At 45.2% G+C, this 16,090-nt stretch overlaps 1 protein-coding gene across 1 annotated transcript in view; it reads left to right on the plus strand.

The window, feature by feature from the left end:
- Positions 1-15,203, plus strand: part of zmiz1a (zinc finger, MIZ-type containing 1a) — a 98,933-nt gene extending 83,730 nt beyond the window's left edge. Inside the window, 18 exon segments of the mRNA XM_053436196.1 lie at positions 4,899-5,034; positions 6,703-6,817; positions 6,938-7,158; positions 7,254-7,455; positions 7,609-7,890; positions 7,979-8,158; positions 8,280-8,348; positions 8,479-8,644; positions 8,745-8,886; positions 9,048-9,258; positions 9,433-9,538; positions 9,689-9,849; positions 9,947-10,014; positions 10,099-10,167; positions 10,254-10,537; positions 10,889-11,082; positions 11,541-11,822; positions 12,050-15,203. Of these exon segments, the coding sequence (XP_053292171.1) occupies positions 4,899-5,034; positions 6,703-6,817; positions 6,938-7,158; positions 7,254-7,455; positions 7,609-7,890; positions 7,979-8,158; positions 8,280-8,348; positions 8,479-8,644; positions 8,745-8,886; positions 9,048-9,258; positions 9,433-9,538; positions 9,689-9,849; positions 9,947-10,014; positions 10,099-10,167; positions 10,254-10,537; positions 10,889-11,082; positions 11,541-11,822; positions 12,050-12,157 (2,996 nt within the window). The 3' untranslated portion in view covers positions 12,158-15,203.
- Positions 15,204-16,090: the final 887 nt, after the last annotated feature.

A 16,090-nucleotide genomic window follows, 5' to 3' on the forward strand; every position in this document is an offset into this window, starting at 1 on the left:
CAAGAAATGTCAACTTCTCCTTTACTTAAATGCTATGGACCATTTCCAGCCACTGTAGCTGCTGAGAATTTACATTAATCCCTTTTCTGGTAATGTTCTTCGTACTCGCTGCAAGTAAAGCCATAGTCAAATATAGATCCTCTCTCATTACAACACGATACATCACTGGGCAGGTGTTTGGTATTTCCCAAAAAGTGCATTAACATTTCCCCAGTTGAATCATATTTCTGTGCAGCTCTTGGAACTGTGTGCACGCTCCCACACAGCCCCCAGCAGCGTTGTTGTCGCAGCAAGTCGCCTGCTTTTTATTTTGGGTGTTTATTAAAAAACGTCATGTTCAATTCTTCCAGCAGAATAATGGTGGATTCGTGGATGTACATGTGGACGTATTTGTGCCTCACACTTTTCAGACCATTCTTTGCTTTTAAACTCTTGCTTCTCATTTTGCTTTTATGTGGAGTGTTGACTCCCTCCCGCTTTGTTTCCGAAGGCTTGTTCGAAAGCAGAGACCCCCTCTGCTCGTTTCCATCCACGATCACATTATTTGAAGCTGCATCTGGTTCTGATCTCATCTCAAATGTAAAGTCTCTTAATAGCAAGTATCTCGAAACATCTTTGTGCTTGAGACCATATTTTTCAAATCTTGGAAGCTCATTAATTCTCTGTTTTCTGAAACTCCAAAATTGCCATTGTTCTTTTTTGTGCCCATTCTTTGAACTCCCCTGGCTTTAACTTTGAGTTTCATGCAAACCACCTCAGTGTGCATTCCCTCTATTCGTTTTATCTTTGTACTGTAGCGTTCCATCTTTCTGGTGTAAATGCTACTATTGGAATCTATAACGTGTCTGAAAGGCCCCTGTCTCCCACCAACATCTGAGTGTGGTAACCCTGTATCTCCATCTCTTTCCATCTCTTTCCCTCATGGTTCATAGTCAGGTCTGCATCGACAAGCCAGGGCTCTGAGATGAGGCTCAGTGATATGTCTCTCTGCTAGATGGCAACAACGTGAAGTGAGATGATGTTACCCAGGACAACAATAGATGAGCTCTACGCTATGTGAAAAGTTCAGCACTTACTTTTAAATTGTCATAAATTGCACAAAGCAAATAACCACCTTTGTGTTCCCGTATCGTCTTCTTGCTTGGTGAGACCAACTGCCCTTTTCACTCAGAGGATGTTGTGAGCAAGAAAAGGAGAACATTTAAATTGAGGTTTTTATTGCAGTGGTTTTTGCATCACTGGCACCAATAATCTGGATACTTTGGCTTCATTTCTTGATAGCAGCAGGAACTGGAGACTTATACAGTCTATGGTTTAGACCAGTTTCCAAGTAAAGCTAAAGTAAAAAAATTCCATTACAACACGTTTCGTTTAACTGGTTCACACCTGCTGCTGAAAATGTATCTCTTAAATTGTTAAGAATCACAGTAACTGCCTTGCTAAAGGGCACAGCAGTTCTGCAAAGGTTTCTCAGTTACCTCCCTGAACCTGACCCACCATTGTGGTGGATGTGCGGGCGTTCACATGTAAAACATGTCAGGTGTTAATAAACAAAGTGTGTTCACCATCGTGCAGCTATAACTGAATTAAATTTGGAAATAGATAGTTGGCAATCTGTCACGATTTTAACTGGCTAATGATATGCTCGCTAGCAGAAGGCTTGCACCACACAGACACACACACACAGATGCTTGCACACACGCGGCACTGTCAGAGTTCATCGCAATTAGCATTGGGGTTTCCTTGTAAAAGGGGACTCGTACACACACTCTGTCATTAGTTAATGGGCCTTGCAGCCTGTTACCATGGCTCACTCTCCCTCCCTGCTGCTCCCAGAGGGGCGGAGGTGAGGTGAGAACGAGCCAGGGCTCCTGCTATCAGTCAGCCATACAGCAGTAAATACAGCCCGAGTGAGGAGGGCCCATATGTCTCTGGGCATTACTCCATAAAAAGCCACCGCTTCTAAGAAATGGAGCTGCTCACGCAGGGTTCAGGACAGGTCGTGAAATCAGCTTACAGTGAGTTCTGCCCTCGCTCTGCTGGTAGAGGACGGAGCAGACCACTTGTTAGCGAGAGGCCCAGAACACCACCACACTACAAGGTTCCGGTGTTACTGTAGTCTAGGGACATTACTCACACTGAGCTGTAAATGTATATTTAGATAATTTTTCCTCTAATGATTATGCCTCAGCTTCCAGTTCACAGGTGAGATTAGTCTACACAGAGTCAGTTAGTGGATTCCTACGGGATCAGCAGCAGCTTCTCGTACAACTTTTACTGTCTCCAAACAGGAATGTCATGTCTCTGTTTACTATGAAGTAACTTCTATATTTAGAAGATATGTAAACAAGACCTATCTTATTTATTTAGTTGACTTATACTTATACTTGTGAAGCACTTTGGTCAACCACGTTGTTTTAAATTGGCTATATAAAGAAAATTGACATTAACATTGACTTTTTTACTTAAATTATCCAAAATTGTGAAAGTTACGTGAAAGTTTAAAGACGCTAAATGTTATTTACAGAAAAAACAAACTGTAGGTTATCAGGATGAAAAACCAACAACTCCTGCTCCTCAGTGATGGCACCTTTTGGGCAACACTTCTACTTTCTTACACAACAGTAAACTCTCATGTCAACACATTTTCAGAATGAGCTGCTACTTGATCCTGGAGTGTTTAGGCAAAGTCAGTCTAATCTCACCATTTAACATTTAAACTGCACACAGAGACACGAGAAAAGCCATTGATCCTGCTCCATGTGATTAGAAGATCAGGTCTAATTTCCCTTCGAGAATCCGCTCGTCATGAAGGGAAGTTAGTTTATGATGTTGTAAATTTGGATTTGGCTCATATACTTTCCACTCACTATCACATATCATGTTCATCTATCTTTTTTACAATCTGCAAATAGTTTTAAGAAGCATTGTGGACCTTCTCTGTGACTGTGGAGGCCGCTGATGTAAAGATGGAGCGAAGTCAAGGAGGTTAACAGCGAGCCTCTGACCTTGGCTTGTCTCCACCTGGTAGCTCTCACAGCGTTTGGTAGAGAGTGTACGATTTAAGGCTTCAGTGTGACCTGAATCGGGAATAAATGGAGAGATGAGAGAGGCGAGGCCACGTATGGATGCCATGCTATTGCATTAAATGTTTCTGTTGGCTGGATTCCATCGGTGAAGCTATATAAGAACGAACAACAGTATAGACGGACGGATCAGCAAAGTATTTAAGTTGTCAACTGTAAACATAAGACCAACTGAGAGGAATGTGGGTGTGTGCAGCGTGTGAGAAGGGTATTTACGCACACTGAACTGAGGAGATGAAGTGAGAGCAGCGCGGCGGCGTAGTTGCGGGTGTGCGATGGCGTTGGCAGGGGTGAAAACAAGGTCACACACACTGTAGTAAACTTGCTAAATATGCACGATACCCAGAGCGGGTACCACGATCTATTATGAATGACTTCTGCCTCGGTGGCTTGTTAGATTCGGTGGCTTGTGGCCGCGCCGATACAACAAAGTCTCCCTCCGCTCTCTCTCTCTATTTCCTTATCTGCCTCTCTTTCTCTCTCTCTCTCTCTCTCTCTCTCTCTCTCTCTCTCTCCCTCTCCCTCAGACTGACTCCATCACTTGTGCTCAGGGCTGATCTTTAGGTCTAAATGGTGGGTTGCCAGTGGAGGAGACAGTCCCTCTGTGTGGAGGTGGTGATTTAGTGGGGAGATAAGCTCTGTGTAATGGCAGGGTGGAATAATTCCTCTTTAACTAGGAGGCTTGGCGCTCTCCACCCTCCAGAGGAAAACGTCTCCACTCCTTCCCCCCCTCCCCTGTTCTGTCTTCCACTTGCTTGGTAAACAAACACTTGTCAGATCGGATACCGTCACTCACATATTAGAAGACATTATTAGCTCCATCATATCATATCATATCAAATTGTCCATGTTATAGAGGGGGTGCTTCAACCATGTTTTTTTTCCTCGCATACATTTGTTGTTTGTGGTTTTGTAAATCTTCATCATTCATTGTGAAAGATTTTCGACATTTTCATAAACTCCACATCCTGAATCCTAAACCTGCGTATATCAGCACTTTAAAAAATCTGGTGTATCTGGGTCTACAAAGCCAGAAATAGCATCTTAAATTATTTAATTAAGTCTGAACACTATAACCTTTCTTTTTTTGTCTAAACCGAAACTTGACTAAACAACTTTCGACTCCGAGGCGGTTTATTTGAATAAGACGAGCAAGTCTGATTGATTTAAGAAAGACAAGTTGATTGGCACAGGAGGGGAGGGGGGGAGGAGGTAAAAATAAATAAGCGGGAACCTCATTAGCACCAGAAAAACAAATCTAAACCCTTGTCTTTATTGAGAGGATGAGAAGACTGCACGGTCCTGAGAGATTTGAGAGGACGTGTAATGATGAATCAAGTGGTGGTGTTGAGAGTGAGGACACAACAGTTCCTCACTTGTTATCATTAAACCTGATCATTGTGTGTCTGTATGTGTGTCATGCTTCATTTCAGTGCGTCCCTCTCTGTGATAGATTTCAGTTTCACACTGCAGGAGGAGGTGGTCTGGTCTGTAGCTGTTGTGCAATCCACACTCAAATAAGCAATGTAGGATTTGTTGAGTTAGGCTGCCCCCTTGAGGCTAGAGCAGTAACTTCACACTGAATGGCTCTGGATACAATAAACAATTCAGTTTACTGCACTGAACCAAATCTATTCACGAGATGTTGTTTTCAATGTGACCATTCGCACATGGAAACTTAAACATGCACGTACTGTACCATAACTTCACAGTGTTGTTCCACGGAGGCCATATGTGTGTGTGTTTGTGCGTCTGCTGAGAAGAGACTGACGCGTGTGCATATGTGTGTGTGTCTGTGTGTTTTCCTTGCAGCCCTGCTGTCGTCGTGGTGCGAGGAGCTGGGTCGTCTCCTCCTGCTGCGTCACCAGAAGAACAGGCAGAACGAACCGCAGGGAAAAGTCCCCATGCAGCCCAGCATGAGCAGCATGAAGCCCGGCCTCACACACAGGTCAGTGGGCGTCTCCGACACTTCTCCTGTCACTGGAGCCGAGACTGTGCTTTTCTTACAGTTAACATCATATCATCAACCATGTGTTTTACCATCTTCCAAGTTCAGCTATAATAAGTTATAATACTCCTCATTTGATTAAGTTAGGTTAATAATACTATGCCCTTTTATTCCCAACTGAATGTAGCACACATCTGACACATCTTATACTTTTAATTTACATTCTTTTTTATTTAAAAATGATTATTACTACATTTAGTTAATACTGAGTTCCCTGGGTTGATTCTCCAGCTCCATATTTTACCCAAACTACTCAACTGATTTTTAATGACTTTGTTTTGAATGGTTGGACATGACACAAGGAAGAAATGAAACCTGTTTAGGATCCTGATCAGGGGGCGGAGCCAGGATTACAAAAAATATTCTTATTTCAATATTCTTATTTCTCATTAACGGTTCTTTGATCGTGATGGAAATCAGATATATTTAGGGGACTCATATTTATGAGTGTGTGAAACTTGGTGCAGCTTGGTTGAATTTAAGGGGACTGTTGAGCTGAGGTGCAGCCACGTGTCCTCGACTGAATGGACTGGTTTTCTTTATCCAAATCCAATTTGACATTACAGACATGTACAAAAGCAATAGAGCAGAAAAGAATGTGGTCAAGAATTTTGCCTTTTCTCTATAGTTTTAGATGATTAAATCTCCACAACCTAATATTCACTCAGTTCAAATTCAGTAGTGGCTGAGGGATAATCCTGACTTATTTAACACACACGCCAAGACACTGAGGATTTTCCAAAGTTAGGAGAAGAGCCAGAAAGTGTTTTTGAGTGGAGCTGCTGTGATTTGGGTTTGGTGGGACGAGCCAACAGGGAAGTGAGCTGTGAGTTCTTGGAGAACATTGTGTGCTCATACCTCTCGCACGCACTCTCTCTCTCTCTCTGCCTCTCCCTCCTCCCCCCCCCCCTCTCTCTCTCTCTCTTCCTCTCCCTCCCCCCCCCCCCCCCCCCCTCTCTCTCTCTCTCTCTCTCTCTCTCTCTCTCTCTCTCTCTCTCTCTCTCTCTCTCTCTCTCTCTCTCTCTCTCTCTCCCGCTCCCTCTCCAAGAAACCCCGGAGTTAGCCAACAGTCCTGTTTGCCTCTGCCGAGGATCTTGGGATAATGTTTTGCCTTTATGAGGAAATATTGAACATGCCGTCCATTCCAAAAGCGAACCTCATGAGCGAAAACAAGCCGCTCTCCAAAAACAGCAGTCCCTCCCACCCCCCTGGCCACTTGCCTCCCCCCATGAGGACTGAGCTTGTTTATTATATGTTAGAAACTGTCAGATATTTGCCCTGATATTTGTTTTGGATCTAATTACTTCACATTCCATTTGCACTCTAACGATCCATATCCAGAGAATTTTTTTAAAGAAAGAAATAATTTAATCAGATTTAACTTGTACTGGTGAGTGTGGGCATGTGTCAGCTTATCTCACTGTGCAGCCATCGCCAGACATCCTCCCTTTCAAACTGAACGGCAAACATGTCAAATTGCCCAACATTTTGGCAAAAAAAAATTGGATGGATATGCGCCTCCTGGTGGCTTCTCTTGACTCTTTTCCCGGCCAAATAGAAACTTAAAGTGACACCAGGCTCATGTTTGTGTTTTGATCTACTTTCCAGTGATGGATCCTTTCCCTATGACTCTGTCCCCTGGCAACAAAACACCAACCAGCCCCCTGGGTCGCTGTCCGTGGTGACAACGGTGTGGGGCGTGACCAATACGTCACAGAGTCAGGTATGTCCATGCATGAACAGCATCCACAGTCGATGCTTGACTCACAAGGTTTGTCTCCTTTGTTTGTTTCATAAACCTAATGGATGTTTTTTCCCCTGTTTGATGCTCTGTTAAATCCAGGTGCTGGGTAATCCGATGGCAAACAGCAATAACCCCATGAATCCTGGGGGGAACCCTATGGGACCAGGTATGTCTGCCAGCGGAGCAGGACTCAACTCACCTCAGTTCAGTGCTCAGCAGCAACAGTTCCAAAACAAAGGCGGCTCCAACCAACAGTACATGCAGCAGGGCATGTACGGCAGGCCTGGCTACCCCGGTGGTCCTGGGGGATACAGCGGAAGGTGAGACACTCGATGATGGCCTTAATATAATGTTAAAATCAAGCATTACAATCTACAATAATGATTCAAAACTGCAATCTGTTTTTTTTTAACAGTTATTCCGGAGGCCCGAACACTCCTCAAGGAGGGATGGGGATGAACTCCCACACGCGTCCCTCTGGTGACTTCACGCAGCCGGCTGCAGCGGCTGCAGCAGCTGCCGTCGCTGCCGCTGCCGCTACCGCAACGGCCACAGCGACAGCCACGGTAGCAGCCATGCAGGAAACCCAGAATAAAGATATGAACCAGTATGGACAGGTACAGAACACACCTGCTGACATGTCTACAGCTGCACACATTTACCAAAAGAGAATGTCAAACACAAATTAACACATTAACCTATTACCCAGCCACCTGTTGCAGACACAAAACAATTATGTTAAATGCTTAAACCTTCTGTTTTGCCTCCAGATGTGTTCATCGTTCCAAATGGGCCCAACTCAGGCCTACAACAACCAGTTCATGAACCAGCCAGGCCCACGAGGGCCCCCTGGAGGCATGAATCCAGCCAGCATGGGATCAGGCATGAGCAACCCCAACATGAGTGGTCCTCCCATGGGCATGAACCAGGCTCGAACCCCAGGCATGGGGCATTTTGGAGCTCACGGCCAGAGGATGCCACAGCAGGGGTATCCTGGGGTACCTCGACAGGGTGTGCCCATGCAGGGGATGAAGAGGCCGTATCCTGGGGAGGTGAGTGTAAAACATTGGCCTGGATATCTGTCTCTGTAGCAGCTGAAACATATACCTGATACATTTTTCTTTCACTTCCACTCTCCAGGCAAGTTACGCAACTCAGCAATACGGGCCAAACAGTCAGTTCCCGCCACAGCAGGGGCAGTACCCGTCATCAAACCCCTCCAGGCCGCTGTCCTCTCCAAACTACCCCGGGCAGAGGATGCCAGGGCAGCAGAGCCAGGGACAGTACCCACCCGGGATGCCCATGGGCCAATATTATAAGGTCTGTTGTGTCATACTGTTCATCCATCTGTAAAAAATGTTGTGTACTATTTTATGAGGAACTACATGTTTTATGTCTATAAATCTGTATGAAATCATTAAATCATTGAATTAATTTACAGCAAGAGCCCTTCAATGGTCAGAGCACCAACTTCTCTGGAGGTGGTTACTCCTACGGTCAAGGCAATGGGGTAAGTTTTCACATCTGACCCAAAAACAAGTTCTATTTGCTAACCATAGCGTGCCAAGATCTTTAGCTCAGTCATGAATGAGTTGCTTTTATTCAGATGTTTTCATTATGCACTTTCCTGCCTCTCACAGCCTCCCCGGCCCGTAAACTACCCCCACTCCCCTGTCCCCGGAAACCCCACACCCCCCATGACCCCAGGAAGTAGCATCCCTCCGTACCTGTCGCCAAACCAGGATGTGAAACCCCCGTTTCCACCCGACATGAAACCAAATATGACAGCACTTCCGCCCCCTCCAAGTGAGTACACCAGCGGAACTGAAGCAACTCGGTAATTTCTGGCATTTCATCTTCTTCTACGTGACCTTGAACCCCCCCCCTGTTTTTCTCTGTCCTCCAGGTAACCCCAACGAAGAGCTGCGGCTGACATTCCCCGTCAGGGATGGAGTGGTGCTGGAGCCGTTCCGCCTGGAGCACAACCTGGCTGTCAGTAACCACGTCTTCCACCTTCGACCCTCCGTCCACCAGACCCTCATGTGGAGGTTTGCCCACCACACAGACCTTTGACTTATTAATCTTTTATCCGTAACTTTTCAAATTTATTTCAAACGCATGAAGAAGTGCTCTGACTCGATGTTATAGACATGTATAGACATAATATAGCTACTTAACCGCTGACTCTCTCGTCGTGTTACTCCCGTAGGTCAGACCTTGAGCTGCAGTTTAAGTGCTACCACCACGAAGACAGGCAGATGAACACCAACTGGCCCGCCTCCGTCCAGGTCAGCGTCAACGCCACGCCTCTCACCATCGAGCGGGGCGACAACAAGACCTCCCACAAAGCCCTGCACCTGAAGCACGTGTGCCAACCCGGGAGAAACACCATCCAGATAACAGTCACGGCCTGCTGCTGTGTGAGTGCACACGGTCAACATGATGTAAAACCTCTAAAATTACAAGTCTCATAATTCTGTTCTTAAACGTCTGCTTTGTTGATTTATTGCTGAACTACGTACAGTTAATGTGCGGAATAGTGTTGGATGTTAGAAGACGGATTGGTTTTCTCATCCTGTCGTGTTGCTTTGCAGTCCCACCTGTTTGTGCTGCAGCTGGTCCACAGACCATCTGTGCGCTCCGTCCTCCAGGGGCTCCTGAAGAAGAGGCTCCTTCCTGCAGAACACTGCATCACCAAGGGTACGGCTCATTTTGTCTCTTTGTGTAGTTAATATGCAGAAGCACATCTTAATTACACGGTCACACAACCTGCTTTCTCTTTATGTCTTGCTTAAAAATATGTCTTGAGGCGCCCGTGCAAATGTTCACGCCTCCTCTTCTTTGGTTCAGTTAAGAGGAACTTCAGCAGCGTGGCGGCCTCGGCAGGCAACACCACTCTGAATGGGGAGGATGGCGTGGAGCAGACGGCCATCAAGGTGTCGCTGAAATGTCCCATCACCTTCCGACGCATCCAGCTACCGGCGCGAGGGCACGACTGCAAACATGTCCAGGTCTGTTCGGGTTTAAAGAGGCTGTGAACCTTTTTATAATGAACACTGGCAATGTGCGTGGTTCTAATTTCTAAAGTTGTGATGTTGTTCTCCACAGTGTTTTGATCTGGAGTCCTACTTACAGCTCAACTGTGAGCGGGGGACATGGAGGTGTCCTGTGTGCAAGTAAGTGTCTGGATTTAAAGAAAGGATAACCAGTAAGAAATGCCTCTTTTAGATTTGTTCTAATGATTGTTTTTCTCTCTTCAGTAAAACGGCATTATTAGAAGGTCTGGAGGTGGACCAGTACATGTGGGGAATCCTCAACGCCATACAAAAGTACGTTTCTCCTCCTTTACCAGCTGGAGCCATCTTTAGGTCATTTATATCATTTAACCAACACAATGTTTCTTCCTCCCCTCCAGCTCAGAGTTTGAAGAGGTCACTATAGACCCGACATGTAGCTGGCGACCTGTCCCCATCAAGTCCGAGCTTCACATCAAGGAGGACCCCGACGGACCGCTCACCAAGCGCTTCAAGACCATGAGCCCCAGTCAGATGACCATGCCCAATGTGATGGAGATGATCGCCCAGCTAGGGCCTGGTCCCGGCCCAGGTCCCGGCCATGGACCCGGACCCGGTCCCAGTCCCTACCCCCCACACCCTAGTCAACATACAAGTGGGAACGGCGGAGATTACCCAGGAGCAGGTACTGAACCGCTGACAGAATCCTGCTGCGTTGATAAATAACAGGATATTCAGCTCGAAAAGTGAAAGTGTTTTGCATTTTACAACAGGAACCATTGATATGTCTCTGGTGCATTGAAACAAAGAAACAGCCTCAAGCAGAGTTTTAATGCTGAACCTGTTTTAAAATGGTGTCAGCTCGTCACTCTGATAAATGTTTAATAACATTAAAAAAAAAAGTGCATCCTGTTATGTAACCTCTTTGAAAAGATAACTTTTTAAAACTAAATCAATGATTCATCAAACGACGACGAGCCCAGACTGCAGTTTAATCTTCTGACGAAACCAAATGTGTGTTCTTTGATCCTGACAGGCAACAGCTACCACAGCCAGGGGCACTTTGACTTCCCCCACGGGAACCCCTCTGGTGGGGGGGTTGCAGCAGGCGGCGGAGGTGGTCCCCCTATGAGTGACTTCATCCACGGCCCCCAGCTTTCGCACCCCCCGGATGGACATGGCGGCCTCCACTCGCAGGACAAGCCCCTGAGCCACGGCATGAACGATCCAGTGAGTTCATGTTTTAACAGTTCACTGCTTATACAACTAGTTGGTTTAATTTAGGATTACTTATAGCTTTTATTGATCTGCTGCTGAGTTAATTTGTCCTGTAGCTTAATTCTTTGCCTCAGTTTGTAGTAAATGTGCCACACTGAGAACAGAGGCTCTGATCTGTGCCTCTAGCCAGCGTGTGTGCTCAGTCATGCTCACATGCTCATGTCACCGTATAATGTTGCAGCTGTACATGTCTGCTGATCACAGCTTCCATTTAGAGGGCCTGTTCCATATTATTCACGCTGGAACTCATTTTGCTTTTCCTCTCCTTCTTCCCACGCAACACCTCCCTCCTCCTCCTCCTCCTCCCATAACACACTCTCCCTCTGCTCTCTCTTTCTCTCTCTCTCGCTGTTTCTTCCGTCCTCCTCCTTATTTTTCATCCTCCCTCCATACCTCCCTCGCACCTCCAGATGTCCCATCCCGATCACTCCCATAGATCCATGCAGCAGAGCTTGCATGTGTCTCCCCACCCCGGCAGCCAATCAGGGCCGCCCTTGCATCACGGCGGCCAATCAGGGCAGCCCTTGCATCACGGCGGCCCGTCATCGCAGCCGCATCGCCAGTCGCAGCCGCCGCCACTGCCTCAGCAGGCCGGGCAGAACAGTCACCCCCACGGCGATCTGAACTTTAACCCCTCCTCAGATGGGCAGATGGGGCAGGGAGCGCAGGATATGCCTGAACCCTCCCTGGATGTAAGTGTGTCGGCTTTGCGTGTTACGAGCTAACGCCGTCTGCTGCAGCTGCTCTCATCTCTCTGCTGTGTGCTCGGCTTGTGTTTGATTCTCCGAGCGCGTCCGAGCAGTTTGTGTTAACGTGTAACTTCAACGGACGCATTGTTCAAAGCGTCAGAAAGATGCTTGTGTTTCCAGGTTGTGTAGATATTTGCCTCTCATCCTCTCCCTCTCTCCTTCTTCCTCAGCTTCTTCCAGAGCTGGCGAACCCGGACGAGTTACTATCGTACCTGGACCCCCCCGACCTCCCCGCCAACAGCAGCGACGACCTTCTCTCCCTCTTTGAGAACAACTAGCCCCCCCCCCCCCTTCCCGTACAAACCCTGCTGCGCCTCCAGGAGCGGTGACGTGTTTGACTGTCCGTCCACAGACACTTCACCCCCCTCCTCCAAATAGACACTTCAAGCAGCTTCCGATGCTCATACACACACACACACAGACACACAAACAGATACAGTGTGAGAGGGGGGACCCGGCGGAAACGAGGGTCACCTGTTTTGGGGACTCCCGACGGAGAACGCAGGAACGCCGCTCATCCCAAGCCCCCCCCCCCCCCTCTTCCTTGTTCCTCCTGTAAAGATTCCACGCACCAGTTCCACCGCCTCTGACTCGAAACACACACCATTTACAGCCATGTTATGGCGGGCACTAAAATGATATTATATATATACATATATATGATATTTGTGACTTTTCAACTGAAAACTGTGCAGCTATAATCGTCTTGTGTGACAACACAGAGGAGAGCGGAGCCTTTGTGGGCTTCAGGAAAAGTGTTGTAGCTTTGTTTTTACTTTTTCTTTTCTTTTTAAATTATAATTTTCCTTTTGTGAAAAAAAAAAGAAAAGTCCAAGGGAAAGAGATTGTGTTGTAAGAGTGTTTTTATCCTGTTTGAGATGTGTTCTTCCAAAACGTTGGCACATGCCATGCCCTTTGACCCCCCCCCCCCCCCCGAGTCTGTGAGTGTGTTAGTGTGTGTGTGTGTGTGTGTGTGTGAGAGAGAGAGAGAGAGCGAGAGAGCAAGATGAATAACTGGAACTCATCAGAATCCCAGCACTGAAAGGATGAGCTTAAATGTCCTCCGGTGTCAACAGAGGAAAAAAGTGTGCACTGTGCAACGTTGTGTGTGTGTGTGTGAGCGTGTCGTTATGTGTGTGAGTATATACATATTTCTGTGTGTGTGTTTTATGTCTTCCCCTTTGTTTGCATGTTAGTGAAAGACGGCAGGGGGAGAGAAAGTTGGAGACGGAGGAGGGAAGAGAAACATCGACTGTAATAACCGTCTCTCTCTCTCTCCACCCCGTCTGTAGCTCGTCCTCACCGAACCCTGCACCATTTTGTTCTGAAGTGCATGTGTGCCAACGGCTCCTGTTGTCTTAGTCCAGCCTCAACGTGCTTGATCAAATCATTTTCTCTCGCGTCTTGATATTTATTATTTTATTTCGTTGTTTTTTTTAGCTGTTGTCCTTTTTTAAAAACTGTGTTTTCCCTTTTGTCCCACGTCGAAATGAATCAGACTCACGTCACCAAAGTTTTTTCGTCAAGGTTTCGACATCCGGCAGATCATTTTAAATCGCTGTGTTTTATACAACCGTCTGCGTGGTCGTTCCGAGCTTCCTGTTGATTCGTTTTCTTTTCACATCTTATCGGGGAAAAACATTCTGCATGATCCAACAGTGTTTCCAGAGCTGTTGTAAATACCCTTTGTGAATACTCCCTTTGTGAGTACTGTACAGTGCTGTACCTAATCTATTACTGCAACTCCACGGTACTGTATGTCTGTCCAGGACTACACACACTCACAGACACACACAGAATCCCTTATAACTAACATTGTAAACCGATTGATCCAAACGCACTCTCACTGGCCTTGTACCCTGTGTATTGTGTACAGTTTCTTTCCATTAGCCTGTGACAATGCATCAGCAAAAAAAGGAATATTTGAATTATTCTGCAAGAAAGGTGATATAAATTTGTTTTATTTCATACATGTATGTGTACAAAAGTTAGCAGGTTTTTTCTTGTCTAAAATTCTGCAGCCTCGAGTTCCAAAATTCTCCAAAAATGATTTGATATTATTGTTCTTGGAACAAGTGACCTCGTCCTCTTTATTTAAAGTGTGAATGTGCAAACTGATTGTTTCGAGGCCTGATAATGAGCTTTGATAACCATACTGAGCAAAAACAAGTGTGACTATGATTTTCATCACATTTTATATTGTTCGGCGGTTTAAGTTATTATTTTTGTCCAATGTTTTTTTTAATGATATAATTTGGTTTACACGGTTTTATGCAGTACCATCAGTGAATTTTAAAACATGCTGGTGGGTGAAATTTGCCCCGTTTTGATATTTGAAGAACCCGATTGGGCTTCGCTGGATCGTCAGAGTCGATGGAACCACCGGGTTTCACAGTCGAGGGATCAGATGTTGTTTGTTTCTATGTTTGTCGCAGACAGTGCACTGCCTCATCGCAATGTTTTATTTGCCTACACAGTGTGTAACTGTAACCTCTCACAAAAATCACACGTACGTAATCTGAGCGACACAAATCGTACTGTCCGATCGCAGCCGTTGGAAACTGAGCTGAGGATCTGAAAGAGGATTAATATTGTAAAGTGATCATTTGAGGGAGACCCTTCTCCCGGGCGCATCACGAGGAAAGGTCGTGGCTGAGGGACGTAAGGGACACGTGTATATACTGTAAATGACAAATAGAGACACGTTAACAGAAATGTATTCATTTTCTCCAGGGGGAGTGTGCATAGTGTATTTAGAATTTGTAAAGCTTGCATCCTCCTGTCAGACATTGAATTGGGAAAATGTGTGTGATTGCGTCTGTGCGGACCTCTCTAACCACGCCTGTTCATCTATGTAAGATACTTTATGTGCCCCTCCACGCGGGGTTTCCGAGAAAAAAAAATCAAGACAATTTTTCTTTTGTGTAATATTAAAACCTCTGTGTATTTCTCTATTACCTGTGTACTTTATAAAGGTGCTACGAAATTATCAAAACCTTTTGAGGTATAATTGGGACTTGGAGACATGGAGCTCTGAGTGGCTCTTAAAGGGTGGTTTCCAAATTTACAGTTTGTAAAAAAGATTTTTGTCAAATTTATAATTTTTACGCAATTTGGCAAAATATGCTATAAGGTACAATCTGAAGTGATTGGCACAACAGGTGGCAGTTGTCTCTTTGGTTTTGTACATTCTATGTACAATCATTTCATATTCTAAACTGGTCAGAAAAACATTGTGATTTTTAGTCTTGCAAATCTGTATGTAGTTAGATGATGTGACATCCTAATATTTATCTAATAAATATGTATTCAGATGAAACACAATTAATGGCCTCTGTGTCTTTTGGCATTTAATATAATATGTTACATATTATATATTCAACTTCATATACATAGCATTAGATTCATGATTCCAGAGCGTTTTTGTCATTGTGCAAGCGCAAGGGTCGAGAGCGTTTCAAATGTTAACATACAAATATAAATAAATAATCAGCTATATAATCAAATCTGAACATAAGTAAAAGCCGTATAAAATAAAATTACTCCGCGAAATTATAAGTAACAAGTCGAGGTAAAGAGCGGGCAGAGAGTATACGATAGAAGGGTTGATGGTTAATAAATAATATGAATTTTGGACAATTGTCACTGCAATAGTTTGGTTATCTTTTCGCCCAGGTATAATATTGAAGAAACCCATGAAACCTCATCAGAAACACCTTGACAGACGAGACGTTACATTTTTGGCAGGTTATTGTTTTATTTCCTCAACCTCCCACATGGTGTTGCTGTTTGTTTCATCTTGATCCAGCTGCTTTGATACAAGATGTTCCTTCCAGCCTGAGAGCAGCTAGAGGCCAAACTGCATCTGATACAGATTAAATGTATTCAAACAATTTGCTGCTGTGAAAAAAGGTGGGATGAGGGAAAGATGCCAAAGAGGGAGAGGTAAAGAGTGTTATTGGAAAGAGGGGTTTCAGGTCCAACAGCACATAATGTGAATTAAAGGGGAAATTGGTGTTTGGACCTTTTAGATGGAAGATGTATATCTTTTGTTATAGAAAAACATAGACGACTCAAACTTTATTCCCCATCATGATCAACACAGGGCCTGAATTTGTAAAGTGAACATGTGGAGATGATGGAACTTTGTGGAAAACATGGAAACTGTTAAAGTCCCTGGTGAGAAAGTTCAGGCTGCTGCTCTGCCCAGT

Source organism: Pleuronectes platessa, chromosome 12 (assembly GCF_947347685.1).
Source record: "Pleuronectes platessa chromosome 12, fPlePla1.1, whole genome shotgun sequence".
NCBI classification, from domain to species: domain Eukaryota; kingdom Metazoa; phylum Chordata; class Actinopteri; order Pleuronectiformes; family Pleuronectidae; genus Pleuronectes; species Pleuronectes platessa.